The sequence below is a fragment of the Pelophylax lessonae genome, assembly GCF_965119305.1.
Source record: "Pelophylax lessonae genome assembly, chromosome: 3".
NCBI classification, from domain to species: Eukaryota; Metazoa; Chordata; class Amphibia; order Anura; family Ranidae; genus Pelophylax; species Pelophylax lessonae.
Window position 1 is genome coordinate 517,162,893 of NC_138770.1, and position 20,957 is coordinate 517,183,849.

The following is a 20,957-nucleotide window of genomic DNA, read 5'->3' on the forward strand; positions in this document are numbered from 1 at the left end:
GAGAGAAGGGCATCAAAGCGTGTAACTGGGTAGTGACCATCAATAGGATTAACTTTCAATGCCAATGATCACCAATATAGGGGGAATGAGTAGGTTATCTCTAATGCAGGTGAGATAGAGGGGGTGGGGGGGTGATTTTCACTGCCACTGACCACTAATGCAGTGGGGGAAGTGGGATTAACTTTCACTGCCAGTGACAACCAATGTGGGGAGGGATAAACTTGAACTTCCACTCACCATCAATGTGAGTGGATGGGGAGAAATTTCACTGCCACTGACCACTAATGCAGTGTGATTAATAGTACTGACACTAATGTTGGGGGCTATTATTGCATTCACTGATACCAGTGCTAGGGTAAATATTATGTCTACTGACACCAAAGTTGGGGGTTAATAGGAGGTTGTTGTTAACTTCTTTACCCACATTTTTGGAGCGTACAGCAGCACATTAAAATGAAGGGGTGGCTGTACCTATGACATGCGCATTCACAAGTGTGAACCTAGCCTTTAAGTCTATTGATTGCTAAAACTCATCAACCTTTGGTATAATGTACTGTACTTCATTGTAGGAACAAACTGGACTGTACAGATACTACATGAAATGCTATTGGAAGTATACAACAAAGAGCCGACAATTGATAAAGGTACACTGGAATTTGGAAGGCCAGAGAAATACGAGGTTGGTATTAAAAACTGTCATGACTTTAAATACTGCATATGGATAATACAAAATTGATTTGTATGTATATATATATATATATTTATATATATATATTTATATACACACACACACATATGGTAGCACATGGCACACTTTTAAGCCCAATTGCACTTTCATTTTCACTTAGCTAAATACATTCCAGGTTCTGATTGAAGAGCTAAAGGTTTACCTCAATACAGGGCACATTGGACCTCTACAGTGAGACCACTGCTTCTCAACAGAGAACAAAGGTCCCACTCTGCAGCTGCTGGCAGGGGACAGGCTTTTCTACTTAGGCTGTGGCAGTTTAGAATCAAAACAAACACCGAATTAATTATGTTTTGATGCACCTGGTATGTATTAAGCTGATATAAACTACAGTAAGAGTGAGTAAAATCGGGGCCTGGCCTGTAGCGTGATGGGATATGTCACATGTGGTGAGAGCTCTGTCTACCCGGTCTCCGGTGCATCTATCCTGCTGTAATATTTCAGACTTTACTTACCAGTAATTGTTCCCCGGCCCGCACGTTTATAGCTAAATTTCTTAATTTCAGAGACAAGATCCTTCGTCTCTCAAGGGAAAAGGGTAACATCCCTTTTCAAAATGGACATGTCGCAGTTCAGCGTCTGCGGGCCCACTTCCAAGAGGTTAAACGGCGCATGAGGGCCCTACACCTGAAATATGCCATGTTTTATCCCCCACCCCGACTTGGAGGCTAAACCCCTTCTGGCTGACTATTCTGACAAATCTTGATAAGCTGGCGGGTGAATGGCAATTCTATTTTAGCTCCAATGAGGAAATGGTCTCCTCCCTGCTTCTCTGGGATATGTTTAAAAAGCATTGCCGACGTTTGCTGAGTGAACGTATCAACAGACACAAGCATTCGTCTGAGGCATCTCACGCTCAGGCATTGGCCCGGCTGGAGGACCGATACGTGGAGGCCCCTTCTCCTGCTAGCTTAGCTGACTTTAAATTGCAATCGCGGGTGACTGACCAACTGTGCTTTGAGAAGGCTAAGCACCGTATGTTCTTTGCAAAACAAAGGCTGTTTGAACACGGAGAACGCCCTGGTAGATTATTGGCTTATCTAGCTCATCTTGACTCTAGGCCCCCCTGTAGTGATATCGTTGCCCTCCCCCTCTGTGGGCCTTGTGACAGAGCCAGCTGCAGTTGCGACTAAATATGTCACTTTTTTCAGGGAGGTCTATAAAACTAGGGCGGTGTACTTCCCTCAAGTACACCGGTGTTCTTGATGAGCTTACCTTCGCTACCCTGACTGACTCACAGCTTCGGACCCTGGAAGCCCCTATTACAGAGGAGGATATTGTGACTGCGCTGTCTATTTTTGCACGATCTAAAGCCCCCGGATCAGACGGCCTACCGATTGAATTCTATCAAACGTTTCCACATACGTTGGTTCCCAGGCTTCTTGAAATGTATCAAGCGGTATTTGAGGCTAACACTTTACCGGATTCTATGAGAGAGGCACTTATTGTGCTGATTCCTAAGCCAGGCAAGGACCTTCATCAGCCGGGTTCGTACAGACTGATATCTTTATTGCAGATGGATGTTAAAATCCTAGCCAAGATTTTGGCCCTGCGCTTGAACAAGGTAATTCTTTCGCTTGTGCATGCGGATCAAACCGGGTTTATGCCTGCAAAGAATACTGCGTTCAACACTAGGCGTTTACATATGAACATCCAGGCTTTTCATTCACAGATTGGCACCAGGGTGGTAGTATCATTAGATGCAGCAAAGGCATTTGACTCGGTTGAATGGCCCTACCTGTGGCAGTGCCTGCGGTGCTTTGGTTTTGGCCCCAACTTTATCAAATGGCTTTCTATATCAGTGTTTCTCAACTCCGGTCCTCAGGGCACACTAACAGGCCAGATTTTAAGTATTACCTTGGGGAGATGCAAACTAGAATACTGCAATCACTGAGCAGCAAATGATATCACCTGGGATGTATTTCAGTTTTCTTGCAAACCTGGCCTGTTAGTGTGCCCTGAGGACCGGAGTTGAGAAACACTGTTCTATATTATATACCTCCCCGAGAGCACGGGTGGTAGCAAATGGGTGGACCTCTGCCGCCTTCCCCCTTTCTAGGGGGACGCACCAGGGGTGCCCCATTTCTCCCCTGTTGTATGCCTTGGCAGTTGAACCACTTGCCATGGCTTTGAGAACCCACCCTGGTGTTAACGGACTATGTTCCAGTTCTCTGGAAGAGAAGGTTGGCTTATACGCCGATGATATGATTCTGTACCTCGCTGATTCTGGACCTTCCCTTGCCAATGCCCTCCGCCTTATTGAGAGCTTTTGGACCTTCTCTGGTTTGAAGATCAATTGGGACAAGTCCCAGATCCTTCCTACCGATGTCTCCCCCCCCCCCCCCCGATGGAGCAGGCTTCTATGCCTTTGCAGAGGGTTAGCTCAATCAGATATTTGGGGATCCAGGTTTCTCAGGATTTGTCGGAGTTTATTCCTCTGAATGTCGAGCCCCTGATTTTGCTAACTAAGAGCAAGACGCAGGTTTGGTCTAAGCTACCATTGGGGGTTATGGGTCGCATTGGCTTGGTAAAAATGGTTATGCTCCCTAAGATTTTATATGTCCTCTGGCATTCGCCGGTTTATATTCAGTTGAAGTATTTTAAGGTCCTGGAGTCTATCCTGAAATCCTTTATCTGGGGCTCCTCTAGACACAAGTTGTCTTGGAGGGCTCTGAAATGCCCCACTTCCCTGGGAGGACTGGCGGTCCCTGATCTTAGCCTATACTACATACCGGCGCAGTTATCGCATTTCTTTTACTTTGATAAGGGTGACAGACAGCGATATGAGTCGCTCGTCTGTGCGGAGTCTCCAGGCCACTTTTCCCACCCCTTTTGTGATATCCTGAGAGGCCTTGGGGGCACAGTTGGTGGCTCTTGCAGACTCACTTTTGCATTTCCCAACAAGAGGATCTGGGACTTGGCGGTTGTAAAGCTAGGATGCTCTCCTTTTCATGAAGACACGCCCCTGTGGTTCAATAGAAACTTGAGGGAACTGATGCTGGTTCCTGACCGACGTATCTGGATACAGCACGGTATCTATCAGCTTTCCCATGTTCTTCATAGTGGACATCCTAAACAATTTGATCACTTGAAGACTGAGTTTCGATTGCCGAACTCCATGTTCTTTCAGTTCCTTCAGTTGCGCCATGCATTACACACTCAATTTGATGGCACTTACCCCCAATTGCAACCTTTAGATGTCCTGATGGTAATGAAGGAAGATGAACCGAAGAAACTGACTTCTATGTTTTATGATATGCTTCTCACTCCATCAGCGACACAGCTAGCCTATTCTCTTAGGCCTGCATGGGAGGAGTGTGCTGGGGAGATGGATGACGAGGACTGGAGTGAGGTGCTAGAGGTGGGTAAGTTGGTGTCTCCTAAGATGTCAGATAGGCTCACACAAACCTATATTTTACATAAGACTTACCTTACCCCTGTTAGAATGGCAAAGTTCGACTCCTCCCGTAGTCCGGACTGCCCCAAATGCCTCCTATCCTCTGGAACCTTTGAGCACCTGATCTGGCACTGCCCTCGTGTCAACTGTTTCTGGCAACAGGTGATACAGTTTACTGCATGACCAGATGGGCTCCCCGGTCTCACTGGATCCTCGGCAATGTCTCCTAGGGCTATTTCCAGACTTGGAAGTAGATAAGAACTCACTGAAGTTTATACATGAAACGTTATTTAGTGCTCGGAAGGTGTTGGCTCGGAGCTGGATGCAACCCTCGCCCCCTACTTTGGCTGGATTGCTGAGGTGAAGGCTACTCTGCCATATAAGAAGCTTATTTACATTAATAGAGGGTGTCCTACTAAATATAACAAGATTTGGGACAGGTGGTTGCAGTCGTCACAGACATGCTCTACTTGATGACTCTCTCTACTTGCTACGCACCATGTGAGGGACTGTTATGCCTAGACTATACAAGCCGGGCAAGGTGTTTTGTCTTTTTTGCCTTGTGTATTTTATATGGTTGGGATGGGACCGTGTGAGCTGATGGGGACCCTTCTCCCTGTTTTGGTTTGTTTGTTCTTTATGTCTCTCTTTACTCGTAAGTACAATTAGGGCAAAAAAAATAAATAATAAAAAATATATAAAAAGTATTTAAAAGGTTAAAAAAAGTTATTAAAAATTTAATAAAAAATTATTTATTTATTTTTTCCGAACTGTAACAGTCAGTATTATACACCCATCAAATGACGCTGTACTACACTGGTGACAGTATGTATAAAAAAAACTTAAAAAAATAAACTATTTAATTTCTTAATTTTCCAAAAAAGTTGTGACAAAAAAATTGCAACTTCAAAAAACTTACTATGCCTCTTACTAAATAGCTCAAACTGTCCAATTTCCAGAAAGGGGTCTTTTTTTGGGGGGGGGGGGGGTTTGTAATGTTCTGGCATTTTAAGGGCCACAAGAAAATAAACAGGCCATCAGTACATCATAATTGATCAATTTTTAAATATATATATATATATATATATATATATATATATACCATAGTTTGTAGGCGATAAACTTTCAGACAAACCAATTAAAGGGGAAGTACACCCTAACACTAAAATCTCTACATCTACATTCAGATATCCCTGATCTAAGACGAACCTATCTAACCCTGTAAAGAAGAAATTGCTATACATACCTTTTCTGAAGTTGATCTGGTTCGGTCCCATGCTGAGCTGTCAGCTGCGGCTTTGCTGTGTAGGCCGGTGCAGAGGAGGCAGCCGACAACAGAAGCCCCATAGTAACTCTATTGGTGATGTCACTTCCTATTCATTTCACAACTGTTGTCGCCTGTCTCCTCTGCAGAGCTTCTGTCACTGGAGACCGGACCAGAGCGGCTTAAAAAAATGTATGAATAGCGATTTCATCTTTACAGGGCTAGATACTGTAGGTTATTCTTAGATCATAGCTGTCTGTAGATGTAGCGATTTTAGTGTTAGGGTGGATTTCCCTTTTAATATACACTTATTAGGATTTATTTTTACCAAAGACATGTAGCCGAATACTTGTTGGCCTAAATTAGTGAAGAAATTTGATTTTATTGGATATGTTTTATAACACAAAGTAGAAAACATAATTTCTTTTTCAAAATTTTCAGTTTGTTTAGATAGCAAAAAATGAAAAACCTAATGGTGATCAATAACCACCAAAAGAAAGCTCTATTTGTATGCCAAAAATGATATAAATCGTATTTACATACAGTGTTGCATGAAGACACAAATGCCGGTTAAAGTAGCACAGTGCTGAATAGCAAACAACGGTCTAGTCATGAAGCAGAACCTTCCAGAAGTTAAGTGAATAAAGTGGGAGTAAACTCCTCTGGTTGATTTTTATCTATAGGTAAGCCTATAATAAGGCTTATCTATAGGTACAGTAAATATCTTATAAACGTGCATAGTTTAAGAAGAGGTATTTACTTGTGAAGCCGCAAGTGACGTGACCGGTGCATGTGTTCTGAAGGAACAGCATACCCGTTCCACAGGAGTGACGTTGTTGCGGCTCCTCCAATCAAAGGACCGGAGCCCGCCAACCCGGAAGGACAACCGGCTGAGGATGGAAGCCCTGTCAGCAGTGACAGCGTGCCCCTTGAGGGCTTCCTTTTAAAGTAAGTTTCACATAATGTGATGCATACTAGCACATTATAACTTTGTCTTGCAGGTTTTTTGTTTATTTTTTTCAAAAAGGCTGCAGTTTACTATTGCTTTAAAGAGGAGCTTCAGTCAGTTCTGCATAAAATTTAAAGTCAGCAGATAAAAAAACTGCAGCTGCTGAATTTTAATAAACAGACACTCACCCTTCTATAGATTTAGCAGCGTACTTACACAGGCCAGTTCTTTCCTGGTCTTCGGGTCCCCAGTGCTGGCTTAATAACTGAGGGCAGCTAGCTCTTACTCCTTGCGGCTTCACAGCCTGCATCCCATCCCGCATGCATGAGTCATGCTGCACTTTGTGAATTGTCACACAGCCTTCTGGGACCTGTGACGTGTCCAAGAATGTTGCGGGCAGGGAGGGGGGAGGAGAACTTACGGTTGATCCATCACGGCGAACCGACCAGAGGTGAGAGTGGGTACCTATTAAAACCTGGTACCTACTCCTCCCCCAAAAACATACAGTATAATGTCAAATGTATTAAGAAGCCTGCCTTTACATACACATGAACTTTAATGGCACTACAACCTTAGTCCGCAGGGCTCAAATGGCGGTGGCAGCACCCCAGACCTGATCCGAAAATTGGCTGAGGTGCCGACATTGCGGGATCCTTGGACAGGTAAGTGCCCTAATATTAAAAGTCAGCAGCTACAGTATTTTTAGCTGTTGACTTTTAATTTTCTGGTGGGGGGGGTAGAACTCTGCTTTAAGGCCTCATGCACACTGGACGTTTTTGGAGCTGCTGGATGTGGGGATGAGGCCCTTGTCCTCATCAACATGGGGGCAAGGTGCTTTGAGGTGGGGGGTGCAGAGCCCCCCCTGCCCCAAAGCACCCATACCCCCCCATGTTGAGGGCGTGTGGACTGGTATGATCCAGGGGGGGGTTTTTTCCCCATTATGGCGTGGAGTTCCCCCTCAAGATTCTCACAGTGCAGGTCGCGCCGCAAGTCGGATCACCCTGATCCGACCTGCGGTGCGACTTCCATTCAAATCAATAGGCTCCCATAGGAAACCATTGATTTTGAATGGAGGCAGAAAAAAACGCTGCTAACAGCTACTGTGGCCAAACGTGCAATAACGCTAGTGGAAAAAGCTACTGAAAGCACGTTTTTACAGCTGCTGTTTCCCGGCGTCAAGTAAACAGCTTTGGAGCACATTTTTATGACGCCCTGTGTGCATGGAGCCTAAGTCATGGGATTCCAGTGACATTATTGACCATATCTTGTCAAGGACTTCATGTCACTCTAACATCTATATCCCACCCTTATCTAGGATAAGAGTCTGGCAGGAATGAATGGAATTTAGGAGTGTCTATGGGAATGTTTGACCATTCTTGCAGAAGTGCATTCGTGAGGTCAGGCATTGGTGTGGATGAGAAGGCCTGGCTCACAGTCTGCGCTCTAATTCACCCCGAAGGTGTTCTATCATAGACACACTCCTAAACCTTGTGGACAGCCTACGGACTAAGACCGGGATGCCTTTCAAAGTTCATGTGCATTTAAAGGTACAGTAGGTGCCCCAATACTTTTGGTAATATAGTGTGTGTGTGTGTGTGTGTGTGTGTGTATGTATATATATATATATATATATATATATATACACACACACACACACACAGTATGTGTACATATATATATATAATGGAGCAATCTTTTATCAGAATTGTATATATTATACACTAATAAAGATTTTAGATTTTGTAACATTTTATATATTTACTTTTGTGCTTATTATATGACACCAAACATCCCCCTACTCCAGGCTCCTTGATTGGGGACTTGGGGTTTTCTTTTTCCTTTTTGGCTATGTGAAACAAAAACGAAGCAGCTCTGAATAATGACAAAGAGACATGCAAAAATCCGGAATATTGCTGCACACCTTGGTAACTTACTGAAGTATTAAAATCACATCACAAGTATGATAGGAACATAATAGGTAACGTGTTTCACACTATGTCAGCGCTTACTCAAATCTCATAGTAGAATAGTGACAACCTGAGTTGATCTATAGGGTACTAAACAGGGAAACCCCCCCCCCCCCCCCCCACTGATCAATTTAAGAGTGTGTGTGTGGCTAATAACTTTTGCTTCATCTGTGACTACAACAGACAAATGCTTATTTCCCCTCTTCCTCTGTACATTTGTTATTTTTTTAAAGAAAAATAAAAAAGGACCTGAATTGTAAATGAAAAACATGAAGTTTAAAATACCAACAATATTTCTTTTTCTTCTCTACAGTACCTGAATCAAGAGCCATCACCAAGGATCTTAGCGTCACATCTTCCATATGAAATTATTCCTAAAACCTTTTTTGAAAAGAAGACCAAGGTATAGTATAAATGAACCAGTTAAAAATTTATTTTTTGTATACTTAGGTTTTAGCTATACAGTATGGTAAAGTGATACTAAACACACAATCCCTTATATTTATGTATATGGATGATGGTAACAAAAAAAAAAAAAATGTCTAAGTACCCTTTTTCATAATCAATATACAGCTGTCATGTGAACCAGCTCTTTTCCAGCCCATCTGCAAGGAAACATCGGTGGGAGGACAATTATGTATTTGAACTCAAATCTTTATTATTTTTGTGCAAAACGTGATGTAGGCCATCTAGAAGGAGGTTCTGCCAAATACAACTTGTTTAATGCCCCTCCAGCCTGTGTCTATTGTTTGGATGTGCTTAGAATTACAGGGAGGTGAAGCCTCCACTAATCAACATGTGTTATCCTGCCCCATTGTGCTTAGCTGATTGGTGGGTATAGAAGAGGAGTGATTGAGTGGACTGTAATTTATCCAGCGTTATGCCCACATGTGCGACTCTATAGTCCCATGATCTGCACAGCTAAGAAACAGGAGGAAATGAACAGCTTAGAAGGCAACTGAAACTAGAACATGCTCAGTAGATGAGGCAATGGCTGGTCTACACAATATCAGGCTGCAGAGGGGACACAGACAAGCAAGGAGGGACAGTGAACAGCAGGATCAAGAAGGTCTTACAGAGTACAGAAAACAAATCCCATAGTGACTGCATGAGTATGAAGAGCACGTAGTGACAGTTTTTAATGACGTGGGTTTAATTACACTTTAGGAGTACACTTACCTGTCTTGCAAACTTACAAAAATAACATTAAACCATTAGCTATGTTTTTTTTTTTCATTTAGTTCTCCATAGATTTAGTCAATCCCCTTTTATAACACTTAAAGTAGAATTCCAGTCAAATACAAAGTACTAACTATATCTAAGCTTGCTCTCCTTCTCCCATCCCCATTCTAAGCATATTCTAACTACCCTGTAAAGGATAGATGTCTATACTTATCTATTCTGAGGGCTCATAGATCTGGTCACATGATCTCTCCAACGGATGGCTTCAGTGAAAATGAGAGATTACCGCCAATGACTGCAGAGCCTGGCGGATGATGTCACCCAAAGGCTAACTATGGGGCATCTGTTGTCAGCTGTCCCTTCTCTACACTAAAGCCACTGCTTGAAGCCTATCATGTTGAGCGGGCCAGAGCGCCCTCAGAATAGGTAAGTATAGACATATTTCCTTTACATGGTAGTTATATTAGTCTTAGAATAGGGGTGGGAGCAAGTTTAGATATAGTTAGTATTTCACTGGAATTCTACTTTAAAAGTTAATAGGCAGATAGCATGCAAGAAGCTGATGATTACTATAACTTCCTCAGTGTTTTTCTTGCATTCATTTGAATGGAATGTCTAACACACTAAAAAAGTGCATTCTTTTGTAACACAGTTAAACTACCACGCATAACAGTGCTTTCATGCAATCTTTTGTGTATTAACACACATCCATTAGCAAGGAGCCAAGGGACATGCATTGCAGTGAATAGTTAATAAATGGCTGAGCACATAAATACTGTATATGAGAGAATAGGGTAATTTATTTTAAATAGACTGATCAGCATAACATTATGATGACCCACTTAATAGTGAGTAGGTCAATGTGTCGGTGCCCCAAATTACATTTCCACTGGAAGGGATTTATCCTTACATTGAATAAGGTCTTTCAGGTCCAGCTGTCTGAGGAACCAAAACAATGCTTGTTGGGTATCTTGGGTGATCTCCCAGTAGAGGATATTCCAAAGCAAGCAATAACCGGGGCACTGTTCCAAGCTCGTAAGCTAATTTTGAGACATTGGATATCCACTAACCTCCCTACAGTCAAGGAATGGATAGCTCAAATGAGAGATACTTTAAGACTGGATAAGTATATATTTCAGCATAGTGGGAGCTTTGGCAAATTTGAAACTTTGGGTCCCATGGCTGGACACACCGGGTCTGGCCCCCGTGGACCTTGTCATGGACCGCATGTTGATTGGGAGGGGGTGGGGATTCATCAACTCCAATGTGATCTAGGTATGGTGTGAGAAAATAATTCATAGAATTGTCAGGTATGAGTTTCTAAATACTTTTGAGAATGAACATTGTGATTTACTGATGTTCTTACATGGCTTTGATTGTAGCATCACTATGTAGCACTAGCACCACTATGTGGTATGGTTGTACGCATGCTCTGGAATTTGTGTTGTTTGAGCACAACGCTTAATAAAGTTCTTTCATATATAAAAAAAAATATTGAGTGGGTCCCCTTCTGCTGCCAAAGCTACCACTTTTGTCACCAAAACAGCCCTCACCCATTGCGGCATGGATGCCACTAGATCTCTGAAGGTATTCTGTAAAGTCTGGAAATATATCTGGAAAGTAATTAGTAGCAGATCTTTTAAGACTTGTAAGTTGTGAGGTGGGGCCTTCATGGATCGGACCGGCTTTTCCAGCACATCCCAGAGATGCTTAATTGCGTTCATATCTGGAGAATTTGAAGGCCAATTTAAAACCTCCAACTTGTGTTCCTCACACCATTCTTCTGCTGAAAGAGGTCAATGCCATCAAGGATTACCATTTCAAAGAAGAAGTGTACTTGGGTAGAAACAGTGTTGAGGTAGGTGGTACATGTCAAAGTAACATCCACATGAATGGCAGGACCAGGGTTTTCCAACAGAGCATTTCCAAAAGCATCACACTGCCTCTGCCAGCTTGCCTTCTTCTCATACTGTATCCTGGTATCATCTCTTTGTAACGCTCCTGCGTTTTTAGTATAGGCTGGATTTGCAGCTGCAAAATCTCCACTCAGTAGTCATGTAGAGATGTGTTGAATACCAGATCCAACTCTCCAGGACTCATCACCGTGGGCCTGTCAGCTTCAACATACAGATATATACACACTCAATGAGATGTTCCTGGAGTGATAGGATGTATATGATAGTATGAAGGTGATGTGCTGAAAGGACAGGTGTGAACAGTGACAAGGATGGTAATCACTTGATAGGTTTGTATAGGAGAGTTCAAGATGGTATTTAGGAATGCAGATAGGTTAGTATCGAGTATGCTAACAGGTGGTGAGGACAGCAGATGACAAATACAGGATAGACTAACCCAGTGCAAGGATAGATAGTAGTAGACAGGAGAGCTAGCAATCTATGCAGCAGTGCAGATGATAGATGGTAGTAGGCTCAAGAGCTAGCAATCTATGTAACGGTGCAGATGATAGGATAGTATGGATAGGTAGTAACAGTCCTTAATGTGCATAGGTAGATAGTGCAATAAGGTTATGGAGGGTTCCCCTGCGGGGTACTTATCACTTGTAATGTTAGTAGTTTAGAGAGGTCCAGTAGATAAGGAATGATCCGGTAGCGAGATACAGGGATCAGTAGCGAGTTTCCGGTCTGCTCCAGGTAAAGGGAATAGCTGGAGGTTCCGATCGAGAGCCAGGCTTGAAAGCATGTGGATAACAAGGCAGGTTGAACGAACAATGTGAGTGAGACCACCGGCGGTTGAAATAGCCGCTCTGCGGAGCTCAGCAGTGACATCATCGTTCTTAAAGGTATATGCGTACCACCTGAAGAGAAAGGTGGGACGCATTACAGAGAAAGTGGTGATTAAGGGTACCAGAGGTACCAGAATCTTACAGTACCCCCCCCTTAAGGCCGGCTCCGGAAGGCCTATAGGACAGGTTTCCCTGGGTGTTTCGAGTGAAAGTTCCGTATAAGTCTAGGCGCATGAATATCAGAGGTATCTAGCCAGGTGTCGTCTTGGGGTCCATAGTTCTTCCATCTTATGAGATACTGGAGTCTTCCTCTATGGATGCGAGAATCCAAAATTTCCTTGATCTCATACTCTTCTCCGCCTTCAACTTGTATTGGAGGTGGAGGCAAGATGGTAGGCCTTATTCCTTGGTTAGGAACATGGGGCTTCAGTAGCGACACATGGAAGATGGGATGGATCTTGAGATCTGCTGGTAGGGTGAGCTGTACTGCAGCTTTTCCGATAAGTTTTTTAATTGGGAAGGGTCCCAAAAATAAAGGTCCAAGCTTCTTGCTAGGGATTTTTAATCTTAAATTCTTTGTCGATAGCCAAACAAGGTCCCCAATAGCATACTGAGGAGAAGGTCTTCTACGAAGGTCGTAGTACTTTTTTTGTTGACTGTGAGCGTGTGATATAGTGGTATTGAGTAAACCCAAAGAGTCTTTTATTTGGGTAAGGTAATCCGAGGCTACTGGGTTACTCGATGGCAGGATGCGTGGTGGAAGAAGAGTGGGATGAAACCCATAGTTCAAGTAGAACGGACTTTGCTTCGTAGTACTGTGGGTTGCGTTGTTGTAAGCAAATTCTGCTAGAGGAAGGAGATCCACCCAATCATCCTGCAAGTATGATGTGTAGCAACGTAGATATTGCTCAATGCACTGGTTGACTCTTTCAGTCTGTCCGTTGGTCTGAGGATGGTAGGGAGAAGTGAGCTTTCGCTCAATGCGTAAAATTTGACAAAGTGCTTGCCAAAATTTAGAGATGAATTGTGAACCACGGTCGGACAAAAGAGTTTTTGGAATTCCATGCAACTTAAACACATGTTTCATCAGTAGTTCTGCTGTTTGTTTAGATGAAGGTAGTCTACGGATAGCAATGAAATGTGCCATCTTTGTCAAGTGGTCCACTGACACTAGGATGGTATTAAATCCTTTAGAGGGTGGTAGTTCTACTATGAAATCTAAGGACACAACTTCCCATGGAACCTGGGGTATTGGTAGACTACAAAGTAGTCCAGATGGTTTTGTAGTAGTCCAGATGGTTTTGTAGTGTCAATTTTGGACCTTGCACAGATGTCACATGAAGAAACAAATTTTTGTACAGACGTCTTCATATCAGGCCACCAAAACTGCCTGGTGAGCAGATTAAAGGTTTTCGTTATACCCATATGTCCTGCCATGGGCACATCATGCGATAACTCCAAGATCTTGGTGCGCATAGTAGGGGGTATGTAGAGTTTGTCATTGTAATATTGTCATTGTTAGTCTGGAGGTATTGAAGGTTTTTATGATCTGTATATATGAGTATTGGTAACTGGGTACCTTCGAGCAGATGTCGCCAATTCTCCAGTGCCAGTTTTATGGCAAGCAACTCCTTTTCACCCACTGGGTAATTCACCTCTGGGCTGCTTAGTGATTTTGAAAAGAAAGCAACTGGGTGGAGTGATGAAGTGTTTGTTGGTCGTTGGGAGAGAACTGCTCCTACTGCCATATTTGACGCATCTACCTCTAGAATATATTGGAGGGATGGGTCTGGATGGCGTAGTATGGGAGCAGAAGTAAAGCTTGATTTTAACAAGCAGAAAGCTTGATTTGCTTCTTCTGACCATTTGAATGTTTTTTTTATACTTGTCAGTTGTGTGAGAGGTCTCACAATAGCGGAAAAGTTCTTGATGAACTTCCTATAGAAGTTCGAGAATCCAAGGAATCGCTGTAGGGCCTTACGAGTTGTTGGTATAGGCCAGTCTAGAATACAGGATATCTTACTCATATCCATCTTAATTCCAGTTTTGGATATGAAGTATCCTAGAAATAATATTTCTTCTTTATGAAATAGACATTTTTTTAATTTCACATATAGTCTGTGTGAGAGCAGTCTGGACAACACAAGTCTTACATGTTTTATGTGTTCAGGCATAGATCGAGAATAAATAAGTATATCGTCTAGGTATACTACAACACAGACATCAAGTAAGTCTCTAAAGATGTCGTTTATGAATCTTTGGAAAGCTGCGGGAGCATTACATAGCCCGAATGGCATCACAAGGTATTCGAATAGTCCGTATCTGGTTCTGAATGCTGTTTTCCACTCATCCCCGTCACGGATTCGGATTAGGTTGTATGCCCCTTTCAGGTCTAATTTGGTGAAATAAGTAGCCCCACGCACCTGTTCAATAAGTTCAGGGATGAGCGGCAAAGGATAGCGATCCTTTATCATAATCGTGTTTAATTGCCTATAATCGATAATAGGCCTGAGACTGGAATCTTTATTGCGGACAAAGAAAAGTCCTGCAGCAGTGGAAGAAGTAGAGGGTCTAATGAACCCTTTTGTCAAATTCTCATCCAAGTATTCCTTGAGATGAGAAAGTTCATCCTGTGAAAGGGGATAAACATGACCGAAAGGCAATTTGCTGTTAGGGAGTAGATCGATAGTGCAATCGTAATCCCTATGGGGAGGCAACACTTGAGCATTTTTCTCAAGGAACAGATCCTGATAGCATAGTGGTGCAATTTCATCTGACACCACAGACAGAATCTTCCCATAAGATGAGAGGTTACACGTATTCTCACAATAGTGAGAAGGGAAAACCAAAGTCCGTTTTTTCCAATCTATGATTGGTTGGTGTGTGTGTAACCAGGGAAGTCCCAAAATAATAGGAAAATGGGGTGAGGATAGTATGCCAAAGGTGATGGTCTCCACATGTGATTCGTTGGTAGTGGCAAGGAGTGCCTGTGTCTGGTTGGTGATTGGACCAGAAGACAGTGGAATACCATTAATGAAACTAACAGAAACAGGCTTAGATTTTGAAATAATAGGTATTTTATTTAAGGTAACAAAGCGTGTATCAATATAGTTTCCACAAGATCCAGTGTCGACCATAGCCTTGGTGGTGATCCTAGTTTGGTCCCACTGTAATATTAAATGAACAAAAAGATAGGGGTTAGAAAAGGAAGTCGTTAATCCTCCCAGCAAGACATGTGAACACTCACCCTCTTTTTTGCGGACAAGGGGACAGATGCTTATCAAATGATCCGAGGATGCGCAGTACATGCAGAGATTTCTGGATGTTCTTCTAGCTCGTTCAGTAGTCGTTAAAGGTGGGCGTATGGTTCCTACATCCATGGGAGTAGGGTCAACGGCCGAAATCTGAGAAGGACTAGACAATGGCATTCCCATCTTTTCAGCCCTTCTTTCTCGCAATCGTCTGTCGATGTTGATACTAAGTTGTATCAAGGCCTCCAAGGTGCCAGGTAAATCCGCTCGGGCGAGCTCGTCTTTAACAGCTTCCTATAACCCGAGTCTGAATTGAGTTCGCAAAGATGTGTCATTCCACCCTGAATCAAGGGTCCATCTTTTGAACTCAGATACAAAGTCTTCTACAGGTCTCCTTCCTTGTTTTAAGGCCCTCAACTGAATATCAGCAGTACTCTGCCTATTGGGGTCATCGTATAAACTAGCGAGTTCCGCTAGGAATAAGGAATAGGTGTTGAGAATCTGATCATTATTCTCAAAGAGAGAGTCTGCCCAGGCCCGTGGATCACCCGTCAAGTATGAAATAACGGTACAGACTTTTATTTGATCAGTGGGATATGTACGAGGTTAACAAAAAAAGCAATTGACATGCGTTTTTGAATTCACAAAATTTTTTCCGATCACCTGTAAACACTAGAGGAGGGTTACCTGCTGTGTCAGAGTCTGATTCTTTTCTTGTTCGTCAGTCAGAGCAAGTATTAAAGCTTTTACTTGTTGTGTTAATTGTGTCACTTGAGTGGGTAATTCTGCTGAATCCATTTTTAGGGTTCGTTCAATCTGTAACGCTCCTGCGTTTTTAGTATAGGCTGGATTTGCAGCTGCAAAATCTCCACTCAGTAGTCATGTAGAGATGTGTTGAATACCAGATCCAACTCTCCAGGACTCATCACCGTGGGCCTGTCAGCTTCAACATACAGATATATACACACTCAATGAGATGTTCCTGGAGTGATAGGATGTATATGATAGTATGAAGGTGATGTGCTGAAGAGACAGGTGTGAACAGTGACAAGGATGGTAATCACTTGATAGGTTTGTATAGGAGAGTTCAAGATGTTTTTTAGCAATGCAGATAGGTTAGTATCGAGTATGCTAACAGGTGGTGGGGACAGCAGATGACAAATATAGGATAGACTAACCCAGTGCAAGGATAGATAGTAGTAGACAGGAGAGCTAGCAATCTATGCAGCAGTGCAGATGATAGATGGTAGTAGGCTCAAGAGCTAGCAATCTATGTAACAGTGCAGATGATAGGATAGTATGGATAGGTAGTAACAGTCCTTAATGTGCATAGGTAGATAGTGCAATAAGGTTATGGAGGGTTCCCCTGCGGGGGTACTTATCACTTGTAATGTTAGTAGTTTAGAGAGGTCCAGTAGATAAGGAATGATCCGGTAGCGAGATACAGGGATCAGTAGCGAGGTTCCGGTCTGCTCCAGGTAAAGGGAATAGCTGGAGGTTCCGATCGAGAGCCAGGCTTGAAAGCATGTGGATAACAAGGCAGGTTGAACGAACAATGTGAGTGAGACCGCCGGCGGTTGAAATAGCCGCTCTGCGGCGCTCAGCAGTGACATCATCGTTCTTAAAGGTATATGCGTACCACCTGAAGAGAAAGGTGGGACGCATTACAGAGAAAGTGGTGATTAAGGGTACCGGAGGTACCAGAATCTTACACTCTTCCCCTGGTAAGCAATGGACACAAACCAGCCATCCACATAATGTAAAAACAAATGTGATACGTCAGACCAGGGCGCCTTCGTTGCTCCATGGTCCAGTTCTGATGTTCATGTGCGCATTGTAGGTGCTTTTTGGATGTGGATGCTTGTCAGCATGGGCACCCTGACCGGTCTGCCCTATACACAACAAACTGGAATGCCTTTTTTTTTCTGTTTTCAACACATGAACTTCATGGACAGCATGTTTACTTGCTACCCCAAATATCTCACTGACTTTTAGATGCCATTGTAATGAGATGATCAATGTTATTCACTTTACCTGTCAGTGATTTTAATGTTATGGCTGATCAGTTTATACTAATTGAAAAATTCCAAATCAACTGTTGTTAATAAAATTGGGAAGGATCTCCCCCTTCCCCAAAAAATCACATGCTGTGGTAATAAAATTGGGAAGGATCTCCCTCTTTCCAAAAAAGCATGGATGGTAATGGTAAACCAGATGTTTGCATTGCCTTCTTCAAAGAAGCAGCTTTACAAATACTTTAAAAAATGATAATGACTCAAAGGTTATACACATCACATGCCCATGTATTCATTCCCCTAGCTTGTCTCTATTGGCAAAAGGGGCAGGCAATTTCTTGTTCAGAGTCACATAGCATCCAGTGCATGCCTTGACTTTTATTCTGTGTTGCATCACAAATGTGGAAGTGCTAATGTGATAAAACAGTGATCTCTCTGTTAATTGCTCTGCCTGCTTTTGTCTGTGTCAGATCTATTTCTCAGCTCTCACCTGCAGAACAATAGACTATGAGATCCAGGGATTATGGGATATATAGTTTCTGCACAGGAAGTGTCAGTTCTTAGACTACAGACAGAGGTCATGCATTAATCTGTGTAGTGCCATGCTGCATGCCTCATGTTTGAAGACAAACAGAAACTTCTGACACCAGAATGTGAAGATTTACTCTACTATAGGCTGTGCCTACAGGGCAACAAATGACCCCTTGAAACGAAATGCTCAATGCACATCTTATGCAGGTGAAAAATACAAGGTGTAAGAAGGTATGTTTATAATGCCTTTCAAGGAAAAAAATCTCCAGTGGGACATAGCAAACAACAAATTGTCAGGGGCTTTAACCATTCCATTATCTTTTCAAATCTAAAATAAGAACCTTAGATAAAGTTTAACAACTTAACAATATATTTAGATACAATGTATTATATGTAAATTGTAATATGAAACTATAAATATTATGACCATGCATTAAAAAATATGATAATATTTATGTGGATATGTTGCTGAAGTAACACAATGTTTTTTGTTTTTGTTTTTTGTTTTTTTATTTTTTTACCAATTTGAACTATGTTTCTAGTGCAGATGTTACTCATCCTTCGAAATCCAAAAGATACAGCTGTGTCTTACTATCATTTCACAAACAAAAATCCTGTGCTTCCTACATATGAATCTTGGGACTTGTTCTTCAAGGATTACATAACTGGAAATGGTACTGGCTGAATGTCTTTAAAAATATACAGTTTGAAAAAGAGGTGCACTAAAAAGAGGCAAAACAAAGTAAATCCAAGACACTGTTTTGTCACCTATTTGTTTTCTTGACCTATTTTTAGATGTACAACTGTATCTTGCTTTGTAAAGTTTTGCATAATGTTAGCATTATTTTAGCTTATAATATCAGTAAATCTTTTTAAAAGTGGGTATAGCATCATAAGCATTATTTTGTGAAATGTAAAACGTTTATCTGTTAATTGTCAATTGGTTTTACCTACAGGTAAAGTGGCATTGATTTACCAAACAAATAGAGAGCATTCAATTTTTGAAATTTAATTGTAACTGGGAGCCAGAGAGGGTGTCCCTGAAAGTGCCCCCTGGAACAGACAATCAAGAAAGTGGAGAGGGGCTTCTAAATATTGTAAATATTCTGGTCATAATCTGTATTGTTCCCAGTAGAACCACCTATCTGTGTGTTCTTCAATCTTCATATTTATTCCTTAGGGCAGCTGTAGGTTGCTCTATGTGCTGTATATCATTCACCCTGGCAAACCATTGTGCTACTGTGGGTGGAGACTGTTTTTTTTTCACATACTTGCAATACAGGTACTTGGAGCATTCAAGATATGTATAAGTAGTGATTTTCAGTAACATTTTCTAGAAAGAGGTGTTGGATTTAAGAGGACAGCTGCTGGGTCTTTAAAAATGGAAATGTCTGTAAGTTGCTGCATTATATGATGGATCTGTTGCCAGAATGAGCGGATAGAAGCTCATTCCAAAAATATGTGCAGAAGTGTACATCTTATATTTCTAGTATGGGTCCTTTTTCTTTTGAAATAGTTGTTTAAGTATGGTTGGGGTCCTGCACCACCATGTCAGGATCTTATAAGTATTTGTATGGTACTTTTTACAAAAAGAATATAATTTAGTCTCTCTGAATATTGGAGAATGTGGTATTTAAGCCCTTCTCCCATTTAGATAGGTATGTTGGATCCTATTGGGAATATATTTCCATTAACATTTGGTAGGATACAGAAAATGTATTTCTTACCATGCCTCTCCCTTGTCCTGTAAGCTGTTTTTAGAAAGGGACTGGTCTAGGCAAGGAAAGTGAGTGTGTTGCTGTGATCTCTACATTCCCAGTTCTGGGGTCACAGAGTGAGTTTGAAGGTCCATGATGTTTGCCCATCTGTTGGAAGGCAAGAGATTTCCAGGTCTCATGAATCCCTGTTCAGACTAATTTCTGAAAAGCCAGTGGTGGAGTCTAGGTGGCCAACAATGGGTGTCAAAAGGGGAAGGCAAGCTCTGAAAATCTAAAATTTTATTATATCAGTTTACTTCAAGTAAAATTAACCTGAGTATTACTCTCTTGACTACCCAGGGGATTCCTGCCAGGGAAAATTGGAAGGAATCTTGTTCAAGAGACACTGCACTTTTGTGAAACATGCCTACAACAGTCCACCCCTCTTGCCATATGTACTGCAGCATAGTACATGACAGGGTCTGGGAAAAAAACAACCCTGTCCCTGATTTGAATTTAAGCAAGGTAGTTCTGTTGATACAGGCTGAATGAATTTAAGGTATGAGGTATGTGAAATATGCAGGGTTTGCAACAGATACAGGTGGTGGGGAATAATGTTCATTTTTAGGACATTGCGCTTGCCAATCAATGCCAACTTTTCCATTTCTCCAGATCTGCTCTTAGTGTTGTTTAAAAAGTCATCAAAAGGTTTCATTTAAACAGAAGGCTGGAGTTCACAGAAATTTTTATCCCTAGGTACTGGATAGTTGGATAGTTTGTTCAGCGCAAAGAAATAGGAAGTTGGGGCATATGGATGATAGTGCAGAAAGGGAAATATTAATGATTTTGTTCTGATTTTTGCACAATTACTTTAAAGTTTGATAGAGAACGATAGGAGCAGAGCTTCTTCAAGTAGGGCAGGAAGATAGATGGATAGGTTAGTGATATAAAACTGTCTGTGTTTAATGGTAATGTGAGTGTTGCATATTGTCTTTATCTTAGTAATCTACGGATCGTTCTTTGATTATACTCTTCAATGGGAGAAACATATTGATGATAGGAATATCCTTGTACTTACATTTGAAGACATGAAAGTGGTAAGTGTATGCCCTACAGTCTATAGTAATCCTAATAACTTATATTCATCATAGTCAACTTAAAAAACACTGCTTTTATGCTTAAAATTTGATACTGCCTTTGTTTAGTAGATTTA

The 20,957-nt window shown here is 41.9% G+C and overlaps 2 protein-coding genes across 2 annotated transcripts in view; both read left to right on the forward strand.

Moving 5' to 3' along the window:
• Positions 1-20,957, forward strand: part of LOC309549693 (sulfotransferase 6B1-like) — a 607,359-nt gene that overhangs the window by 109,701 nt on the left and 476,701 nt on the right. The window lies entirely within an intron of this gene.
• Positions 1-20,957, forward strand: part of LOC309550611 (uncharacterized protein) — a 134,499-nt gene that overhangs the window by 15,912 nt on the left and 97,630 nt on the right. Inside the window, exons 2-5 of the mRNA XM_082250954.1 lie at positions 570-679; positions 8,639-8,728; positions 18,595-18,721; positions 20,747-20,841. Coding sequence (XP_082107080.1) covers positions 570-679; positions 8,639-8,728; positions 18,595-18,721; positions 20,747-20,841 — 422 coding nt within the window. The remainder of the gene's footprint in view (positions 1-569; positions 680-8,638; positions 8,729-18,594; positions 18,722-20,746; positions 20,842-20,957) is intronic.